This window comes from Camarhynchus parvulus, chromosome 1 (assembly GCF_901933205.1).
Source record: "Camarhynchus parvulus chromosome 1, STF_HiC, whole genome shotgun sequence".
Taxonomy (NCBI): Eukaryota; Metazoa; Chordata; class Aves; order Passeriformes; family Thraupidae; genus Camarhynchus; species Camarhynchus parvulus.
Window position 1 is genome coordinate 91,198,079 of NC_044571.1, and position 23,149 is coordinate 91,221,227.

At 42.6% G+C, this 23,149-nt stretch overlaps 1 protein-coding gene across 1 annotated transcript; it reads right to left on the minus strand.

The window, feature by feature from the left end:
* Positions 1-355: 355 nt before the first annotated feature.
* CHD1L (chromodomain helicase DNA binding protein 1 like) lies at positions 356-23,133 on the minus strand. Its single transcript, XM_030969732.1, has 23 exons — positions 23,001-23,133; positions 21,352-21,464; positions 20,514-20,620; positions 19,130-19,244; positions 18,746-18,777; positions 16,614-16,695; positions 15,214-15,376; positions 14,642-14,797; positions 13,447-13,539; positions 12,909-13,005; positions 11,496-11,569; positions 10,294-10,404; positions 8,600-8,714; positions 8,020-8,173; positions 6,764-6,929; positions 5,299-5,444; positions 4,815-4,978; positions 4,006-4,214; positions 2,867-2,965; positions 2,048-2,118; positions 1,675-1,789; positions 1,394-1,502; positions 356-697 (listed from the first exon to the last, which is right to left on the minus strand). The coding sequence occupies exons 1-23, from the start codon at positions 23,095-23,097 to the stop codon at positions 619-621; spliced, it is 2,667 nt and encodes an 888-aa protein (XP_030825592.1). The 5' UTR covers positions 23,098-23,133; the 3' UTR covers positions 356-618.
* Positions 23,134-23,149: the final 16 nt, after the last annotated feature.

Consider the following 23,149-nt stretch of genomic DNA (forward strand, 5'->3'; position numbering starts at 1 on the left):
GCAGCCTTGCACACCTTCGCCAAGGATACTGGTCAGCATTTTGCTAGATTATAACCACATGATTAGGTAGCTAAATGTTATATTTGAACAAATAAAAGTCAAATGGATTTCTGAGAAATGAGAAGAGTATAAACAATGTATCCTGTGTGGTTATCATACAGTTGACAGGTTCCTTTCTGCTGAGCTCTGTGTGGACATGTAGACTGAATGCCAAGTAACCACTAAAAAGCTGATTGAAAAGAGGTATAGTGAGATAAGGTATGAAATTTGAGAGGGAGTGAGGGGGCAGGGAAATACAGCTAAACAATACTGTATTCCAAGCCCTAACAATAACTTAATGTAAGGGATAACAATGGACCATCAGTTCAAAGTCTAATTTTCCATCTCTGAAAGAGGTCTGGGATTGAGCCAAGATCCTTCCCCTTTGGACTCTGAAGCCAGAGAGAGTCTCATTCCACTCCAGAGCCACTGACAACATGCAAATGTTGGGGCCAGGCACAGCAGAGAGGTACAGGTGTGAATAATGGCTGTGCAACCCATGTTTCTGACATGAATGCACATGGACTGCCGGAGTGATGGTCACTTTTTGTGCATGTTCTTGGTGAAATTACTTCATCTTCATGGCTTTGAGACTGTTGTTGAAGATGAATATGGCTGTGAAGCAGAGGAAGAACCTTTATTCCTAGAGAAGTAGTATCTAACAGAATGTCAAGGAAATGCTGTCAAGTGTCAACAAGTACCAGACAATGTGTCCACTAACAGATTTACCAAGGAAGAGAGCCAGAATAGTCTGAATACTTTTGTCTTTGTTTCAGGTTTTTGGTTTCATGGAACTGCTGACAGTGTCAGTATAGCAAATGCATGTCTTCCAAAAGAAGTGACAAAACAGAGCCTCCTTGTAAACCTGCTTCCTTTCCTGGAAGGTGAAAGCCTTCCTAAGCCTGTCCTAACACACCAACTTTCATCATGTTCAGCCAAGGAAGCAGGCTATCACCTGTTTGGAACACTGTAATGTTTTTTTATATTCTCACTTTTGCTGCTTTCTGAGTCACTTCCATTAATCTGAAATTCCAGTCATGTCCCCCCACAGATGTGGCATATACAGGTAAGTCCATGCTGTCAACAGAAGACTAGCACCTGGTTCTAACAAATCCTGACAGGCACGCTGAATCACACTCATCTGTCATTATCACCCAAAATGCTAAGCCTTTGAGTACCTGGATGCTGTCAAAAATACTGGATACTGACAGCAAAGTGAGAGAAACCAGTTTTTTTAGCTGGACTGTGGCATCTGTGCCTTGCCTTACTTCCTTGTTTTGCATTTACCAAGATATTTACAGGATCATTTCAGTACTAGATGGTGAACAGAATGAGACACACTCCAAAAGGATACATAAGAGTGGGCACACCCCGAGCTGCCAGGTGCTTTCGGATGAGCCGCTCGGTGCCATACCAGTTAAAGCCTTTGGTTGCATACCCAATCCGTGGGAGATGCACTGTTGCTGAGGAGGGAACAGAGACAATAAAGAACAGAAGAGATACTTTTGAGCAGCCTCCCTGCAATGGAGATCTCACTTCACTTCAGAAAAAACAGTAGAGAGGTGGAAATTGGTCATCATCTTTAGGTGCAACCACACAGGTACAGATTCGCTGTTCTGCTGCACAGACACTTACCATTCCTTTTCTTGGCTGCTAAATAAATCTTCTTCAGGCCCTTTTCCAAAGCTGACAGCTTAATGCCAGACAAGTTGTTGGACCGATCTCGGTGCTGAGCTACAATCAAGGCCAGCTAAGGAGAAAACACAATAAATTGAACTACAATCTATATACAGTACTAAGAGACACAGCGACAGTGCTAGAAACTGCATTACTAACTTTTACCTTTAATAAATGAAGAAAACTCATTATGTCTAATATTTAACTGAAACTCAGCCAGTAATCAGTTCAGTAATCGGTGCCATTATTGTGAAAAAGACATAAGGTTCATTTCACACAGCTTCAAAAACATATGGATAGAGCAAAACAGGAAAGAGCTTCTCATTCTCACCAAATCTTGTCCTTTTTTCCTGGATTTTTTATCATCAATAGGGAATAGCAGGGTTCCTCCTATCTCCAGGTCTGTCCAGAAAAAAAAACAGGACACCAATAAAAATATCAGTCCTGAATAGTAAACAAGCAGGCAATGAAGCAGTGATTTCACTGTCACATTCTGTATTATTCTCTGAGACTGTATCTCCTCATGATGGTTTCAGCAGTCAGATCCTTTGCCCAGGGAAGCAAGACAAACATTTTCCCCCGAGCCACACAATCACACACACACATCCCAATTAAAGACAACAAATGTAAAGAGAGACGCTGAAATGAGAAGAAAGCATCTTGCAGGAAATTAGACAGATCAACAGCTCCATCTTATAGCAAGATGTTAATTCCTAACCAGCTGCAAGTATTTCAAAACTGTTAATATATACTGAGGAAAAGATTAGTGTTTGGAGGGAAGCAAAGGCTCAGCTGAATGGTGCCTGAGGTGGCTTTCATACTTCTTGAAAGCACTTTGACAGAAGATGCAGTGCTCTGTCTTATTTAGTGAAAAGCACTCTGTGAATAATGTACAAGATTGGAGTTTCCCCCCCTTTTTATGACTTGCAGTGGATTGGAATCGTCAACCCCTACACAGAGTTCTCACACTCCAAACAAGCCAAGTCATAGCACCTGCTGAAGTACTACTTTGAGAGCTAGGGATGTACATAACCAGAGAAAGAGTAACACGCGTGAGTATTGAAGTATCCAGGCACTTCACTCCTGCAGTGTCACTGGGGCTTTACCTCTTCCAAGTGTCTTGGCCTCAGGTCATATTTTAATCTCTTACCTTTCATCTTTCCTGCCATCTCATATATTTTCCTTGGCTGATCAGAACGAGCCTCTAGAGCAGTGAATAAACCACCCCTTCCCCAGCGGCCGGAATCATCTAGAATGAAATAACAAGTTAGACTCCTTTCAAAAGTAAGGTTGAGACCACGCCTGCAGGGAAGGCCCCTGCTCTGTACACAGGCAATGAATGATTATCAAAACCAGATATGGGAACTACATACAAACTTAAGTCAACCACCATTCAAGGGACTATCCTAAAGGATAAACCTCAGCCCTGGAGAAAAACAAAGTTATCAGTTCCTTGAAATACTCTACAGAAAAATTCCTTACTCTTCACTGAAAATGCTGAAACAAGCACTAACCATAGCACTGAGCATATAAACCTGACAGTATCCTCACATACATACATACATACATATAGGTACACAGAGCATGCATGTAGTATGTCTCCACATTGGTGCCTTGGGCTTCCCACACCAGGTATTTGATATTTCCAGTCTTTCACTTCTACCTGGCATTTGCACTTCAAACATGAGCTTTCATGCACAGTGTAACATAAGCCAAAGCAGATGTTGATGTTTTGCTCTAGCCCTGGACAGAGAGCAGCTCCAACACTGCTTCAGGAGGAACCCCTTTTCATGTCTTTAATGCCTTAAAAGAGGGCCTTAACTTGGGAGACTAGCCTAGAGCCTCTGTACTGTCAGTGTTGAGAGACAACCACCAAGAAACTCTGACCTCAGCCTCTGGAAGTGTCTGTCTCTCTCTGCTAACCAGAAAAGAAGATGAATTTCAGTATCTCAGTTTGATTCCTACAGCTTCCACAGGATAAACAAAAGGTCCTCCTCTCAGGAACTGTCACCCTTTAGCCACAGACATAAAATTTCAAGCCCTACAGGCCCCTTTGAAGAGGTTTACCCATAAATCCAGAGCAAGCATGCAAAGACCCTTGCACACCTTGCTAGTACTCATGTGGGTTATACATGCTGGAATAAAGGCTGTATTGCTTCTGCACCACTTGAGATTAAGTCAGACTCAAATCCAAATTATTTCAGAATTAGAAACGATGGAACCATTAGGGACAATTCAGCTCCCTTGTTCACCCCACCCAACAATACTCCTGTTGTTCACAAGTCCCACCTAGGCAATGGACAATGATGGCATCTTCCTCTCCTGCTTGGGGGTGGGTTACATCTCCCATGACGTATTTAATATAGTTCTGGTCTCCATCTTTGTAATCTAAATCCACATTCTGCCCCAACTCATCCTCCACAAACTCCTCCTCTGAGCCACTTTCCTCTGAAGGAAGGCAGGTAGATGTGTAATGATTGGCCTCCCACCAGGCCATCCTGAAACCAAGAGAAGAAAGATGATGTTCAATGAAAATCAAAGGTGGGGGCACACAGCTTGGTTTAAATCATTGCAGTGAAACACAGGAGACCTAGACCTGCATTCCCTCTGCTCCCTCCCCATTTTAGGCCAGAACAACAGTTACCAAAGTTCTTATTTATAATATTAGGAGCCACATGCCAACGTGATTAAGCCAATTGCAGGCATGGAAAAAGTGAGCACATAGCAAAGGGCAAGGAGCTACTTGGAGTGGTGAAAAGGAAGAACACCTGGGAAACAAGAAGGAGAAAGTTAAGATGTCCCAGAGAGTCACAGATGTCAGAGCAATTTATAGGGGGTAACTGTGGCACTTCAGAAAGCTTCTCCCAAACGCTCATTAATCACAGGGCTCTTATTCAGGACATCCTCTATGAATTAAAGTAATGTCAGGCAGGGTATTCAGGAAGAAAGAACCCTTGCTAGGGACTCAAGCCATTTTTCCACCTTCACATCCCCATGTTATGCACTTTGGGCATATTATTTCCATCAATCAGACACATTCCAAGAGTACAGTGCAACAGACATCGATTTACAAGTGGTAGATGCAATACAAACCATACTTTTTCTTGTGCTCTGCCTCTGCTTTTGCTGCCTTCTTTTCCTCCATGAGCCTTGCTCTCTTTGCTGCTGCTTCTTGGCGCTTCTTCCTCCGAGCCTCCAGCTCCTCTTCACTCAGCAAGTGCTTCCTCCTGGCCGACTGTTCCCGAAGGCCTGTGAGAAGGGCCTGGAGAAAGAAAGAGGTATCACAGAAACAAACTGCTCATCTGAAAGCCATGCCTGATGCCCTCCTTAATCTACATTCCTTTCCCATTTGTTTACTTGTCCACAAGTCTTAATCATCAGAACTCAACTGTCACGTGGTTTTGTGACCTGAAATTATAGAAGTGCCCTCAACACCCTGATTCCAGAGCCAACTTTAGTACACTGACATCCAAATCTTTTAACATGCCTTCTGCAAGCTGTAGGTAAAGAGAGAAAACTGCCAAGTTTCATTTTCCACAAGCAAATGAAAGAGCATCGTGTTCCTTGTCACATCTGCCTTACGTTTGCTTTGTTCCGGAGAGCTCTCCCTTCCTTACTGGTCTCTTCAATCAGTGCTTTCTGAAGATCCAAGAGCTGATCAAATGCTTTTTTGTCTTCTCTGCTGGGTTCTTTTGAATAATCTTTGCCTTCATACACGTACATGTGATCTTTAAAAAACAGTTAAAAAGTGTGAAAAGGAACTGAAACCTACTAACACCCAAAATGTACAGTGAGATAAAAAAAAAATCTGGCTCCTCTGTGACATTGTTCTACCCTCAGCAGAGAAAGATCTTCACTCTCACAACTTTTTGGTATGACCAGAGTCAGTATCATGTAGAAACAGGAGAATCAAGATTTGCTTCCTCTGACAAAAGCTTTTAATTTAAGATAATTTAACATGTTTAGACTGGCAAGGAAGCTTTCTTCCTATTTTATTTAATTAATTATTTTAAATTGTGGTTCCATCATTGTTCTCTTTGGTCATTCCATCTCTGCCAGTGGAGAATTCAATCAGCTCTGCTATGTAGTTACAGGCAGCTCTTGAAGAGGGAAAGCAAATTTTTCCTTTTGACTTCCCAAATGAAATGAAAGCACAGAACTCTGGCAGCCCAGGGTTGTTGCTCACCACGTGAGTTATCTTTCCTATACTTATTACACAGTGTGGCACCACTGCCTCTCTTTTAAGTCACCACCAGAAAATACCACTCTTTGCTAACTCTCAGCAAATAATTACTCATTGCTGGCAACTGCTGCTGGATGGACAATAACTGTCCTGCAGAGCCATATTTCAGCTTCAGTCACAAATTTATATTTAAGTGCTACTGTGTACCCAGACAAAAATTCAGTCTTTCTCTGGGAAAAAAGCACTGGAAGAGGGAAGTATCCTTAGAATTTATTTTCAGGTAGTATGGGGCTATGAAAAATTAACCACAACTGGATGACATTTGGGCTGGAAAGTAGAGATTTGAAGACAGAGTAGGTTTGTTTTAGTTCTATAGACACCATGACTCTGTGTTTCTTATCTCACCTTTTGGGTTTTCATAACCAGTAATTTTTTAATTGGAGATAAAAAATTAAACACCTGCTACACAGCCTTTCCTTAACTTACTACAACATCTCCAAAACTATAGATCTATCTTAATGGTTCTCTGTGGGAAAAGCAGTAGCTACAATATTAATATTTCCCCATTTCTCAGGAATTTCCATCTGAAGTATTAAAATATGAAAAGGAATTCAACTCTCAGCCACCAAAACTGGGCAAGTATTGTTAACATTATCTTACAAACAGGCAAATAAAGACAGAAAAAAAGAACAAAAATACCCATAAAGACTCAGAAGTAAAGTCTGTGGATAGGCCACAAACAAAATCCAAGTAACTTCATTACAATTCTGCTTTTCTACTTATTGCCTGAAAAATGCCACCCTTGCCTGGGAAGCCTTCTTTACCAGCACTCAAGTGACAAAGATATTTGGATTCTCAACTTACTCTCTGTATTTTCCTCTTCATTCTCTTCCTTTTGTGGCAGCACAGTGTCCATTATCCACTGCCCTCCTTTTGTCTCTCCAAGGATGTTTTCCAGCTCCACATCCTGTACAGTACTTCCCTCAGAGGAAAGCAATTTATCCAGGCCAAATTTCAAGATTTCACTCAGCTTTAACAAAGACAAGGGGAAGTTCAGCATTATTATCCTTTAATTCCATGTCAATCCCAGTGTCTCGAGCTTCTCAGGCTTAAAAACAAAGGATGTATGAGTGGTGGAACCTAAGCTTCAAGGCTGCCTGTCAAAATACTTATTTTTTAATATGCCCCATTCTCCCAGCACCTGACAGGACAAGCCCCAACAACATATCTCCCATAATCATAACTCATCCAGACTTGAACAGTCGTTTTTCTTCAGGGCTAAATGACAAAATAGCACTGTACTGACTGCATTCAAGCAGCTTTCTTCATAGCCAGAAAGGCCAGGCTTGCTTTTGCCCTCGACCTGTTTAAAACAAAAGCCTAAATACCATAAAAATCCAAGGGGAGAAAAATAACAGCATGGAATTTCCTATGGGCTCAGTTCCACTCCTCCCACAGAAACTTTAATTGCTGAGACACACACAAACGGGGCAGGAAGGGCAGGCAGAGCGGAAAGGATACACTAAATCCAAACCTCTCCTAGGTTTAGCTGCATGCAGGGGATATGTTCCCTTAAATGTCACTTCGCTTGATGTTTTGAAGCCAAGTTCTCAACACAAACCTTTCAGGTTAGAATTATAAATCATGCCCTGACTCTTGAGACACTGTATTTGCCAAGAGGCCAAAAGAAGGTTGACCGAGTTTCAGACTAACAACCAAAAGCTGACTAGGTTGTCACCTGACTTCTTATCAGCTCTGTTTGTGAGAGAAAAGCACCAGAGACAGATCAGTTCAAGAAACAACGAGTCCAGCTTCCACTTTTTATAATTTCCACTAATTATAATTGAAAAACAAGTAAAACAAAGAAAGGTTCTGTCTTCCCCTCTTCTCCAAGACAACACACCCTTTCCACAATGAACACACTTCAAAATTGCAAAAACTGTCTTCAAACATCAGATGCTGTCTGGACCTGGGATGTCATTTTGGTTCCTACAGACAGAAGATGTCATGTCAATGCAAAGCTGTTTGCAGAAGTTCAAATCCAACGTAAACACAGAAACATTCTGGCACATTTCTAAGGTGGTTACTGGAGTCAAATTGAGGATACAACTCTGGTTTACCTGTAACTCTGCTGTTCCCTGAGGCTTGGGTGCTCCCAGAGCAAACTGCCCCCCTTCAACAATGGCATTGGTCAGCCGGAGCTTCGAGGCAGCTTTTCGGTAGATGATTTCTTCAACTGTATCTCGCCCAATCAAACGGATAATTTTTACAGGCCTTTAAAAGTTTAAGAAAATTCTTATTACTCACTTTGTTTTGAGGTGCACTAAGGTATTTACTATCCCCTCACCCACTCCTTTGGTAGGTAAAGAAGGCAAGAACAAAATGAGTAAAACTATCAGCAGAAATGTGATGCTGATTCAATTCTGCTTGACACAGGAGAAATGCTCATTGCAAAAGTGCAGGCAAACTTCCACCCTCCATCTCCTACTCCACATTTACAAAGTTCCCACCCAGGATACATGACAAGGACAAGATTGTATGAGGCTGCAGTTGGAAAATGAAGACACAAAATCCTCTCTGCTCCCCTGTGATCTTCAATCTATCCTCATACTTTAACCTTCCACTGCCTATGGAAGGGGAAAGTAATACTGAGAGGCCAAGAGAGTCAGCAACCAAACCACAAGTAGTGACATTTCTCACTTGTGCTGCCCAATCCGGTGAGCTCTTGCTATTGCTTGCAAGTCATTTTGTGGGTTAAAATCACTATCAGTAAAAATAACTGTATCTGCTGCTGTCAGATTCATGCCAACTCCACCTACAAACAAAAGAAGAAGGTCACCAACAGAAAATAAAGGAGAAGCTGGAGAATTTATGCTCTGCAAAGTTCTGTCAAATCTGATCAACTGTATCTAATCCAATCCATCTTTCAAATCTAAGTCTCATAAAGATGTAGACAGATGGGTAAGCCTTCCATTTCCAGCTTCCAGGTTTCTGCAACAGTCCAAAAAAGAAGCTTTAAAATGCAATGTAATCAAAAAACATACGGTGTGAGTGAACCAATGAAAAAGGGACTGATTGTCAAGACTGATGAACATAGACATAATTCTGCTGGCAGGCAGGTTATCCCTGCAAGGATGGGCTTCCCTGAAACCCCTAAGGGACTGTCCAAGTCATGACTTGGCTGCAGCACAGAACCAGCTGTAAATACACCACTGAAACAGTGGAAAACACCAAGCCAAACTATACAATAACCAGAGACCAGGCGTTTATGAGACCTAAAGGTTTTGAGGTTAGAACTTGGGCTCTCATGAAATAAAAATATTTTTAAAAACCCAGTTAATTTTACATTTTAAAATACCTCTACTGTGGCCACATTGTGTAGTTAAAGAGGAGACGGTCTGCTGCCTTACATTTCCCCCAGCTCATGATAAGACACCTTGCCTGTAATCAGAATATCCCTGCAAGTGGAGACAGTCATGCACCTGAAAATCCGTGTCCATAATATAACAACAATGGCAATACTGTTAGCACACCTGCTCCCAGCTGAATTCAAGATGCTTTGGCCAGACATAGCAGTGTGCAGCAAAAAACAACCCTAAGTGTGGCTGGCATGGGAGGGAGAGCTCAGGCACTGTGGTGACAGACACACAGACTCCTGACACACATCCAGCATTAGGGTCTTTCTTTCACTAACCCTGTGTGCTTCCCCCTGTGCACTGTGGTTCAGGCTCATCAACGCAAGTTTAACCAGAAGCCCAAAGGAAGAGCTGGTTCCAGTTTGATGTTTGAGATCAAGCAGTGTGGATTCTTCCTCTGGAGACAAGCAGAAGCCTGGCTCTGAGCTTGTTTGAACAGAAAGACAAGGAGGCTTGAAAACTGTGTAGAAGACACAGATCTGCCCAGGGAGCAAAGAGGGGAAGCAGCACAGATGGCAGTCCCATGGAGTTCTCTGCAGCCTTGGGACAGTAAAAGACTCTCGTTTCAGTCTGTCTGCCAGCTAAAGAGCACGTCCATGTTCATCAAACTTGAGAAGCAATTCCACCAGCTTACTTAAAGGAAGTCTGTTCCTGCCTAAAGACTGATGCTTGCAGAACTAAAATGGTAGTGAGATTCCTTAAGCTCAAACTGGCACAGAGACAGGCATTATGGAACTTGGAATAAAATAAACTCAATAAGCTGCAATATGAAAAGGATCTTGGCATCAGCTGCCAAAAGGAAAGCACAGAAACCAGATGTCCTAGATGAGAGACCCAAGTTCAGGATGTGTCCTGTCTCCCTCAAAAATCCCCCACACAAGCAGGCTCTGCAGGATTCAGAATTCCCTGAAACCTTGCCAGAGGGAATAAAATAAAGAGTGCAGAACCAAGATGGTTTGTTTGTCTCTCCTTACTTACCTGCTCTAGTGCTCAGCAGGAAGATAAAGATGGGCTGTTGACCGAAGTTCTTGATGGCAAGATGTCTCTCCTCACCCCTAACAGAGCCATCCAGCCGCTCGTAGCTGTAGCCTTTCCAAATAAACAGCATAAATGTTTCTGAAACTTTGCCTTTGCTCTTACCCTCTTACCTCATTCTCTGTTGTCTCACTGCTGTCCTGAATCTTTTTGTGCCATATCCTCCTGGCTTGGTTCTCATTTAATTGCCTTCAATTCCTTCATTTTTTCCCAGTTAAACCTCGTATAAACTGAGGCAATGACCCTGACTTCCAGATTAACTGTTGGTAAAGAGTAATTTAGCTGACTCTGAAGCAGAGACTCCTAGCATTTAATTTACTGCTTGGAAACACAACAGGAAAATTCAGAGCCCAAGTAAAAGAACATTAGCACACAGTCCCATTTCAGACTATGCTGTGCTGGCTGTTGGCCCAACAAAGCAGGCCAAGAACCATCAGATCCTCCTTATCCAAACTCCCACGGCCTTCAGTGTGCTTTGCTGTGAGCATGTAGTATGGGATATGGCACTACATTTGGCTTTATCCTACATTATTAGTCGTCCAAAACCATAAACACCAAACAAAAGCCTCTTTCATGGGAAATCCTAAGTAGGCATGGAGCCACGTGGATTGACACAAAAGAAAACGTCCCAAGAACACATTGCTAACCTTGCCAAAAATGGTCTGATCCAACCTGCCCTCAGACATGTTGGGGCCCCACTGTCAACAACTGTTTTAATCAAAAATTAATTTCCTGGTATAACTGTGGCTCAGTTTGTGTTTTGTGCTGGACAAAGTGAATCTAGAGCAAGTCTACTGCCTTTACTGCAATTACTTCAGGACACAGGTACACACGTGAACACAGGCATATACTGAAACATTGCTACCTAGCTGTTCGTTAGCTCCATTTCATCAAGGCACAAAAGCTACTTTGAAGAACACTTAACTGCCAGCTCATTTCAGGAAGCTGCTAACAGCAAAGAGCTGAACTCAAGACCCTCCAACTCACAGAGCTGCTGCAGGAAAATGGTCCCTGTCTACTAAGAACCAAAAAATCTTCATCACATTCCTTTATCCATCCCAGGTGGATCAACCAAAATCACAGGAACACTATCTGGCAGAGATCAGCAGGATAAGCCCTCTCCTACCAAAGTGTGCAGAACATACCTCTATAGTCCATGTAGTCCTGCAGGATATCGAGCAGTTGAGTCATCTGAGAAAAGAGCAACACACGGTGGCCTCTGCAAGAAGAACACAAAACCCTGTGATCCTCAGCACACCGTGACAGCATTTCACAGCATGCTGGGGGGTCACAATGGCTTAACCAGTCATTATCAGTCCCTGTTACACAGCAAGGCCTCCCAGAATCACAGCCTATTCCCTCACCACACATTTTCAGCTCCACATCTAAATGCAATCAGTTAAGCTTTATCTGCCATCATCATTTGCCCTGTCTAGAGTGTGGAGCCAGAGAAGTAACAGGGCTCTGGTACAGCTCTGCTGCTGGCTGGATACAGGCTGGTGAGCAGCCTGTCTAAAAGGACCCCCAGCTTCAGCCTAGCATGATGAGGTCTTCTTCACCACACTAATGCATCTCAAATCACACACTACAATGCATCTGAAATACTGGGAAAATGTAGTGTCAGCATCTCTGTGACAGCAGAACATCTCCTTCTCCAGCAAATAGCCTTCAAAGATCAAGCTCTACCTACAAAGGTGTGTTAAGAAATCAGCTCTCCTCCCTCCCAGCCCTAGGCCTCAGACAGTGCTCTATTTAAATCAGACTTCATCCTAGAGCAGAACACAGACATTTTTTTAAGTCCAGAATTTGCACAGGGCTGGTCCTGCAGCAAACACATTCAGTGGAGAGGCAGCCACTCACAAGGTGCTACACAGCAGGATAAAGATAACAAAATCACATCAGAACTTCACAAGGGCTGTTGAAGCTCTTTCCTTTAGTCTTTGGATTCCAGGTTCTGAACTCACCAGAGTTCTGAACTCACAAGGGGTTGTGAACACCAATCCCAAAACTTCTGAAATTTCAGTTTATCCTTGGGTTTTTCTTTTTCCCATTTGCCATGGATTGTGCCTCCCAGGTGAACACAGGTAGCTAGCACAAAGGAACTCAACTGAGGCATTAGAAACCACTCTCAGGAAACTCACAATCAAAGCAGATATGCTGAATACCAAGTCATATGGTTATTGTCCCAGGCTCTCAAATATGGCAAATATGAGAGCATGTGAGAGAATTAGTCAAGTGCTTTGAGAAATGCTGGTGAAAATGCACCTGAAAATCCCTGTTCCTATAATATAACAACAATAGCAATACTGCTAGCACACCTGCTCCCAGCTGAATACAAGATGCTTTGGCCAGACATAGCAGTGTGCAGTAATCTTCAAGGTTCCTCTACCAGCTCCAATACAGCTTGTTGTACTTCTTTCAGGTAGTGAGTAACGTGGAATAAATAAGTCAGTGCTTGTGTTGTGAAAAATAACTGCTCAGCCTATGGCTAAATACTATAGTTTGCTTTCCCACTTTACTTTTTCTCCCTATGTCAACCCCATCCCAACATGACATACCCAGCGTACAAGAATGAAAGGAGTTTATCCAACAAACACATCTTGCCACTGGCTTCAACAATATGGTCTCCAATCTCAAAGGGTTCTGGCTCAACACCTGGAACAGAAAGGAGTTTCAAAAGCACAGTTAATACCAGAGAAATAACAACTCTGTGGTAAGCCTCAGTGTGTCTGCACTGTCACTTTTGCTGACCGGAGCCACACGACGCTTGCTTGAGATGTGATGGTCCTGCTGTATCTCCAAATTACACCCTCAGTAGTTCACAAAGCATTGTGATTTCTTGCTTTAGATGACAGAAGACATAGAAATAGAAAGCTGCAGTCTGAAACTCAGACTTCACACAGTCTCCTACTTTGTTTGTCATTATTGATGAACTGTCATGTGTTGGAACTGGTCACAAACTCACAGCTGCTACTGATTCAAGTACAAGAGTGTTTATTACTTGCTTCTTCTAAGCATCACACTAATAATAGAAAACCACTGTATAAATCAAGAAAGTGATTTTTTCTGTTCCAAAAGAGAACAGTGCTTTCCTACCATTGAAGAGGTATGGGTGGGCAACACACTTCCGAAGCTGAATTAAGACATTCTGGAGTGTAACCTTCCTTCCCGTTTCATTTTCAAACGCATCTGGAACAAAGAGCAGAGAAAAAAAAAGAGCAGGGAAGCCCATGCTCTATTAATGTCTGTGACTGGGAACCTCTTGGTACTAAGCACTGCTCCAAAGTGCTTCAACACTGGAGTACTTCTCTCTGTGAATCACATCTGGATTTGAATTTCCCATCTCAAGACTAATACATCTGTTTTCATGCGCCAAAAAAAATTTCCCTCACTTTTTGGACAAGCTTTTTAGAAATAAGACCCTGGTAAGCATTACTTTGTCTTGTCAGACTCACTGAACTTTCTGGACTCCCTGGAAAAGGTCACTGTAATTTTTCTGAGTGAAATCATCAAAATAAGTGAAAGAAATTTGGTGCAGTTCATTTGCATTTTCAGAAAAAAAAATATAGAGCACAGTCAAGATCTCCTGGGCAATGAGATCTCCTTGTTGCATTTTTGTGAGGAACAAAAAAAAAGAAAGGCATGCACATATGCTGATTAGAGTAGAAGATGGAAGTTTCAGATTTCCAGATGATGTTCAAGCAAAGTGCTAGAAAGCCATAGAAGAACAAAGCATCTGCAACTCTCCAGTTTTAATCTTCCTAGAACAAATAAGCACTCACAAGTCACATGATGGTAGTGGTTGCATTGTCTACATAACCTGCAGTTTCCCATAAAACTCCTATCTGCATCCAGTAGGTTGAAATTTGCATTATGGCATCTGTGCTACTATTAGAAAATTTGTAGAGAACCACAGATCCAAAATTTCTTGTACCACCCTTTTGTTTGAATATAAAAACATGAAGTAGGAGCAGGCTTACCTTGTGATAAGTATCTTTAATTACTTTAATTAATTTGAGACTGCCCAAAGCAGATCCTCAAGCTGACACTTCCTACCTCACAATACCTGAGCAATAGATCAACTCATATGTCTCTTATTTTGCCACAAGCTAAAATCAAAAATTAAGCAACGCAAATTTGGCATATTTATTCTGTACATACTCTGCAGACCAAAGTAACTTCTGCTTCTTTACAACAGAGCATGCATGTACAATAGGAATTAGTTTGCATGTACAACAGGAATTAGTTTTGCTTTTCAAAATAATTTATTGACTTCAAAATGCCCAGTTACCTAGATCTTTTGTCAAAATGGCCTTGTAGTACTTCTTCTGCAGAGCTGACATTCCATGGTACAGAACCACTTCCACCTTCTTTGGCAGCTCTGCAGCCACCTCAGATTTGACTCTCCGAAGCAGAAATGGCTGCAGAAGACTGTGCAATTCTTTGGCTATGCAGAGGCAGGGAGAAATTTAAAAAAACAAAAATAAACAAACAAAAAACCCACAAAAACCCCACCCAAACACAACAATAACAGAGGAGAATACTGTGTTAAAGGTAAGGAATTCATACAGTACCTTCAGAAGTACACTTTCAATATAAATGTAAAAGGAATCTCACATCTATTGGTGAAACCATTTAAGCCACATTTTACAAAAAGAGAAACCAAAACATAGCTGCATACCTGGAACACTTGGGAGCTACATTAAGAAAGCTCTTGCCTTAAAAGTAATCATTAGTTTTTGTGGCTTGGTTTTAAAGCTTGTCACCATTAAAAGAAAGCAAATAAAGAGGACACAACATGGTTGTTTCCTAGTCAGGATAAAAGCTGGTTCTGATTGAAACACAATGTTGCTTATTACTGACCTGGCTCATTCTCTTTTTCAATAACTTGGTAATACTCAACAAACTCTTTCACTTTTTCCTGAGGAAAGATGTCAGGCTCAATAAGACTGAGTAAGGAGTATAGCTCCTGGAGGCTGTTCTGGACTGGAGTGCCTGTGAGTAGCAGGCTGAAGCCTATTGAGAACTGAAAAAAACCAGCAATAAAACAAAATTATTAGGAAAAAGTATCTGTAATGAAAAGTTAGTTAATATACAAGTTCACCCACACCACTCTTAGGTTTAACTTAGAAGATGAGTGGCAGCACAGAACTGCTTGCAGAATGCTGCAGATTTGCCAAAACCATCCAAACACGAGGTATGGTGTGACAGCTAAACAGCTCCAAACTGACTAGGCTGGCACCAGTGCAAGGAATTCAGTGTAAGCAAAATAAGAACAAAGTACAAAACAGACTCCATTAAAATGTCGGGTCCATGCAGTCTACAGTCTAATGCCACACACTAGCTGTTAGATAAGGAGGGATAATTGGAAAATGCAGTTGGAATAGATCAGTGAAATGAAACTGCGTCAGACTAAGTTCCACTTCTGTTTGCTGAGTAACTCTGACAAACACAGGAACATTATCAGGTCCATGCTGCTCACAGTAATCCCCATAAAGAGACTTGAGAAACAAGTTTACCTTTGGAAAGATACAAATTTCTCTCAAGTTTGGTAATAGAAAATAGGTTAGGAGGAGAGATGAGGTGAATCACGTCTATTTTTTGTGATTATAACCAAAGCTCCTGAATTACAGACATCAGGGACAATATGTTCAGGATATGTAAGACTTTCAGGAATTCAATAAAACCCCCTATTTTCCAAGGTGTATTGTAGTACACTGTTGCTGATGCCAGCACACACCAAACACAGATGTTTCACTGGCATGACAAAAAGTGTAGCCCTCACTCAGGCATTTGGGCTGCTCTGACCATGTGCTTTGGAAGCTGGAGCAATTCTCCTAATTTCTGTAAACAAGGGTGGCTCCATTAAATGGGACAGTGGAAGTCAGCAGTACAACACATGAGGTCTCATGAGCTAGGCAAGGGCTCCTTCACCCTGCCAGAGCTGGAGATGGCCTCTTGTTGCTTAGGTCAGCCAGACATCTACTTCTGCAGCAGCACAGCTGCGGTTCAGCACCATGTCTGGCTGCTTTACTTTTTCAGGTCTTTCAAACTGCTCCAACATGGAAAGCCCAAACATGAAGCAGAATGAGAGGGAAGCTCCAAATACTGCCCACTGCCATGCAAAGCCAACAAGGCCTTTATCTCTGCCACTAAATATGGGAATATTTTCACCAGCTCTGATGGAAATGAGTGATGATTCACATTGAGAATCTGAAAAGGGAAAAGTCTTAAGACACTAGAAGAAAGAGGAGTTACTTTACCTCAGAAAGTGTCTTGTAAAGCAGAGAATTTTGATTTTTCAGTCTGTGAGCTTCATCTACAACCAAGGCAGCCCAGTTAAAGCTGAACAAGCAAAAAACAGCATCTTCAGTTAGGCACTGACAATTCATTCTTGTAAGTACAAAAAGACTGAAGTAAGTGGTGGCTCTGCTTGGCTCAACTTGAGGTGGGGTCCCACCCCATGAACAAAAGCAAACACCCAAAAGTGGGATGGAATTCACAGGTACTGTTTTTGAAGAGCCAACAGAGGTTTTTAACTGTAGTCTGGGTGAGTTTTTTTTTGAAATCAAGACTAAATTCACTTGAATTCTTGCTTGTCTCTTCACCCTTGTTACTATCAGGAAAATGATATAAACACAGGTTTGTTGAACATTCAGGGAGGTCTCTGACTTGGAAAAAGAGACATGAAAGTAGGCCCTAGCACCTGTGCAAAAACACAGCAACAATCACGAGGCAGTGATGTAAGAGTGATCCCAAGGTTTTTACAAAACACGCAAGACAGGAGCTTCAATTTATTCTGTGATCATACAGTTCTATGCAGAGCATCCTCTAGCAGGCTGCAGAATCACTGGTGATCCAGTAGATCCACTAGGCTTACTTGAAACTCCACATCTTCTCAACCCTCAGTGTTTGTGCCTCCTTATCACTAGGGTTTCAACTTCCACATTAGAGTCATTTCCAGTGGAGGGAAAGCATGAACCTCCATCTTTTCTCACCCACACACTTCTCTTCCCAGTGGAATACAACAGCTGAAATCACAGTGACCTACATTCTTCCTAAATAGTCTTTTTATTTGCCTTGATTTCCCTCTCTGCTGTATCAGAGAGGTTCTCCATTGCCAGAACAATCAAGTGTCATTACTTTTATTCTATGAGCTCAGGAGCTGAATTGCCAAAGGACTCTGCACTGTGCAGCATTGCAGAAACTCATGTGCAGAGCAGTCTCATGCCTCATCTATTCCATTACAGCATGGCTCTTGCTCAACTCATTTGTGCTGTTACACTGCTTGTAAGGAGTAGTGGTGGGAAGACATCTGATAACTCTGACCCTCCCTTACAAAGTGCTCCAAATGCTCCCACACAGAACAAGGTACAAATGATTAGCAACCACTTTTTTTTTTCAGAAGGAAGACTAAAGGGCAAAACCCTAAATTTGAGTGACATGCCTTTGAGGTTATTTGTTAGCTTTAGAAGTAGGAAATCACGCTGGAGCTGACATTTCTGTGATACTAGGGCTGGCTACTTGCTCTCCCTGGGTGCTACACTTTAAAATAAACAGAATAATATGCAGCAATACAGAACAGGATGAAACTGTAAGGACAATACAGTCATGGCTACCTTTCATTAGACCTGGTTTCTACCATGATGTGCAGCACAGTCAGCTACTTCAGCAGTGGCCAAGGACAGCTGCTTTGCTGAAAGACAGGAGGGTGCCCATTGTGGGCCTGGCTGACACAAAATTTTGCCAGCAGGGGCCACTGGATTTGTGCTTCTACAAAGATACTGAGCCATTCATTATGTATAGCTGCCCCCAGCATTTGTCATGAAACCATTGCAAGGCACTGGCACTACTGCTAAGAAGAAAGAAAAATTCCTCCTCATTTCAAGTGCAGATGCCTGTGGAATTCTGCATGACTGTGACAGTACCTCCTACAGACTGAATTTGAGTGGAATAATCAGTCTTTGTAGAAGGCATAATGCTTCATAAGCCCTCCACAGTTGTGACTGGAGGCAATAAACATCAGGATATGATAGCACATTTTCACTGTTATATAATGCAGGTCAGTTTCAGTGAATTTTGCAGCTAATACCTTTGCAACCTGAAGCTCTTGAGGATGTCCTCTGCTGGATTGATATTTAATGTACTGCTCTAAGTCACTATGTGTCATATTGCTTTGAGTTAACTGGCTTGAAAACTGTTCTTGGGGGAAGTTCACATATATTTTAGCTGACATTAAAGACTGAAAGTTGGAAAAGGCAAAGTTCTAATCACAAGCCAAGAACATCCCTGTCTCTTGTGAAACAACACAGAATCTTGCACATACAAATATCCACTTAAGAAATTGTTGACAGATATCCAGACTTAAATTTGAAGAAATTAAAACCAGACTCACGACTTTAGAAATGCTGCATCTTTCAGGCAAATCTGCAACGAAAGAAAATGAACTGTGATTTATGATTTAAGTAAATACATCAGTTAAGAAACAGAGCACTTTTCTGTCTGCTTGCAAACTATGGTGAAATGGAGCAGAGTGGAATGAAGGCACTTACTACCTGAGGAAAAAAACATGACAGCTACATGACACCTTCGGCATGTCATGGTTTAACACCACACACCCTCTCACTTGCACTCCACACAGGGAAAGGGGGGAAGAGAACTAGAAGGGTAAAAGTGAGAACACTTGTAGGCTGACAAGGCATGAACTGGGAGGTACAGAGGAATCAAAAAGGCAAGGAAATCTTGTGCCCCCCTTTCAAGTGACAAAGACATCACATACCTCATATGTTGTCAGGAGTGCATGGACGTGAGAGTCTCCTTTCAGATTCTCCTGCAGTTTGGGTCGCTCTTCCTTGCTGCCTACATAAGTTATGAAAGAAAAACCTGGAGCAAACCTGTTGATAAGAGAAAGAGCAGAAACAGTGAGCCAAGCTAAGTCTTTTCACGTGTTTATGACCCTGGACCTCATTACCAAACACAGCCACTGCACAGATGATGAGAATTCCTATCCAAACACCCTACACTCCTGTGAGATGTGTCTGCCTCTCAGCTTTTGAATCTCACTCCTTCATAATTTTCACCTCAGGCTGGTACTTCAGCTGTTGGCTCTGGTTTGGACAAGTCCTAAATAAACCTGCATTCTTTCAGGTGTAAGAGTCCAAGGCAGATGACTGAAAACCAGTCTCATGACCTAACTGCTATTCTGAACTGAAAAAAGTTCCTAAGAAGCAGGTGAATGAATACAGTTGGCCCAGATGAGGCCAAAGAATTGGCCTGAATCATACTAAAATAAAGACAAAAATGTCTGCAGCAAAGAGGTCAAAGTCAGGGCCTCAAAAATATATTCTCTCAGTTAAAAAGCAGATAAAACCAGTTCCAATTGTTGGGACCATAAAATCCCTCCTCATTTAATCCCACCACTGTTATTTACCAAATATTCCTTCTGGAAAGCTGCACTGCTGATCTATGAAGCAATGCACTTTCTCCGAACTATTCCAACCCAAAGTCTATCCAAATCAGGCCAGCTTACTTCAGAATGTAACCTGGATGACTTCAGATGCTGAGAGACAGCATCAGCTGATGGCCACACAGACAGACCTCTGTTCTAACTTTTAACTTCTAGCCTTTCCTCTTGAAAGGAGTCTGTGGGCTACAGACCACAAATGTGCATATTTCAGGCACAGCAGCCTGTCACCCTGATAAACATCAGCACTGTCACCCCAGTGAGGATGGGCTGCACGCACAGGTGGGATGTATTTGTGTGCAAATGTGAGCATGCCCTCCAGCTTGGGTCTTACCTTTCACTATGAAGATTCCTGGCTGTCTTCAGCAGATTTTGCCTAAGAGAGGCTGAGCAGGGAGGGTTACAAATCAATAAAAAGCAAGGAGCTAGTGGAGGCATTTGGACTGATAGCCAATAATATAGGATGGATGGATTCATGTATACCACAGCATGTAAAGACTATGCATTAACTGCATGGTCTGCATTGATTTGTTGGTTTAGTAGCAGCTTCCTTTTTAACTTTCTATCCCTTTGAAAGGATAAAAAGGAAATGTTGGAGTGAGCACATTTGAAAACAATCTTTGCAATCTTGCAACACGCAAACTTTGCAATTGCGAGTCTGAGCAATAATGTAGTAAGCCAGACAACTGTTGAAACTTACCGCTCCAGCTCTTCCTTCCAGTTGCTCAAAACTGACAGAGGACAAAGTATCAGAAATCTCTCTTTGTTGGATAACTTTTTTGTCAAATAAAGAAGTAGAGAAATGGTCTAAAAGGCAAGGAAAATATTTTTTATAACAAGTGAAGGGTTCAATCCAATAGCCAGATCTTACATAAGCTGTCTCCTTGTTGAGCTTTGCAGCTAGTTTCCATAGGTTATCACAAATCAGAGTTAACAGAAGATCAAGTGGGATACAGACAAAAATGCTTAGATTCTAAAACATGACCGCAATATACGAAGCCCCCTTCTTGCACAGTCACAAACCAGCTCTTCCATGCATCACTTTCTAAAACTATTTGTAATTTAAGACCTATTGAATAAAATCAGCTGATCCAAAGCACAGTCATTTTCCAAAAAATTTAAACACACTGAAAAACTTGGAAAAAATCCAACAAACCTCTGAAAAAATGAGATATGTAAATTTTAATCCATGTGTTGACAAACACATAAATCCCCTTGATGTGAGTGCATCAAAAGGACATTATTTTCCCTGTACTGGCTGTGTATTGTGCCTTCAACTCTGCGCACTATGAATTATGCATTAAGGTGTTTGGATAAAATGGCCACTCAGCTTTTTACAAAACCCTGAAACCTATTTAGAGTTACACAGGACTTCACTCAGGACTTGAGTGACAAAAAAGACAATGAGCGCTCACTTGAGTATGGAATTCTGAAGGGGTGGGGGAGAATAATTAGGGTACTTTTTCATTCTGCAGAAACACTAGGCTAAAAACCCCAAAATTTAAGCAAAGATCATTTTCCAGAAGAAGAAGACACACCTGACAAGTCTTCCCAAGGCCCATCTCATCACCCAGGATACAGCCATGCTGGACTTCATAGCATTGCACGAGCCAGTTCACACCTTCTAATTGATAGGGACGAAGTTTAATGCCTGGGAATAAAAGTGATTTGTTACACTTACAGTCACCCAATGCACTCCATACACACAGTAGAAACAGGTCCTGCCCAAAACAGGCCTTCCCAAACATTTGCCTTACAGGAAAAGCACAGCAGCCCTCAGCAGAAGCTGGTTTACCCTCCTGGACAGCAAAGACCCCAATGTTATAGCAATTAAATTAAAGCATATTCAGAAACTTACACAAAAATGCCCTGAGCCATTGCAAGAGACTGTAAAAGGAACCTGATCTAATAATAAAGGCTGGTACTTTGCATTCCTAAAAGACAGCTTGATTTTCAGCCTGAATCACTTTTTAAAATATGTAAGTATTAGAGCCAGGGAGACGCTTTAGGCTACCAGAAATGTTTGTCACAATCTATTATTGTATAATAATAATTTCTCAACAAGATGTTTTCTAGATTTTCTGTACTTAAAGCTAAGGCAGACCTCCACTATAGGCCACAGTCACTACTACCACCATTGCAATCCTTATTGTGGGGCACAATATGTCAAAATGAATACAAGTCACATAGGAGTTTCCTTGTGCTTGGACTCAAGTGCTGTGTATTGTGGCATTGCTGCCCTCTCCTCTCGGGGAAAATGTGCAACTGAGTGCATCAAGTAACACACCAGCCCGCAGGATACACAAACCAGCCTACGGACTGAGGGGAGGATTTCCAGTAAGCTAAGGAAAACGTGCGGGCAGGATTGCCCTGACACTCCCCTTTAACAGCGGACACCACTTTAACTCACGCCCATTTCGAGGCCACTGAACAGGCCAACCCTTGTTTGTGTCGTCCCGAAGCACAGAGCTGCCTGAGGCTGTGCGGAGGCACTGGGGGGGTTAAAGCCGAGCTCAGCCCTGGCCCAAACACCCACCTACCCACAAAGCCAAGGACAGGGACTGCAGCATCCGAAGAAGGCTCACACAGAACGGAGAGCACGGCAGCAACGCCATCTCTGCAGCAGCTGCAGCTCACTTTGACTTTCACTTCATTTGCACTTTTATTTATTCCCGGCCTGAGGGCTGTTGGTACAGAGCTCAGAGAACTGCAGCTGAGAAAATTGGGGCTGTCCAGGCTGGAAAAGTGAAGGCATCCGGGTGACCTAATTGAGGCCTTTCAGTACCCGAAAGGAACTTACAGGAAAGATGGGGCAAGACTATTTAAAGGAGCCTGCAGCGACAGGACAAGACGGAATGTGTTGAAATTAAACGAGAGTATATTTAGATTAGATATTAGGAAAAAATTCTTTACTGTAAAGGTGGTGAGCCACTGGAAGTTGTGTATGTCCCATCCCTCGAGGTGTTCAAGGCCAAGTCGGATGGGGCTTTGGGCAACCTGGTCTAGAGGGAGGCGTCCCTGCCCATGGCAGGGGGGTTGGAACTGGATAATCTTCAAAGTCCCCTTCCAACGCAAGCCATTCTATGAACTGGGCAGCGCGGGGCCCCTCCGCCGCCTCCCGCCATCTCTGACAGCACCCACAGCCCTGAGGCTCCCTGCCGACCCTTTCCCCGGGCTCCCCGCTGACCTGTCAGCCCCCACCGCTGCACGTCCGCCTCCTGCACGCCCGGACCCCCGCCCCGGGCACCGCCGGCACGGCGGAGCGCCTGGAAGAAGCGGGACATGGCGAGACGTCAGTCACCCCCGCCGCCGCTCCGTTCCCGCCGCCGGAGGCCG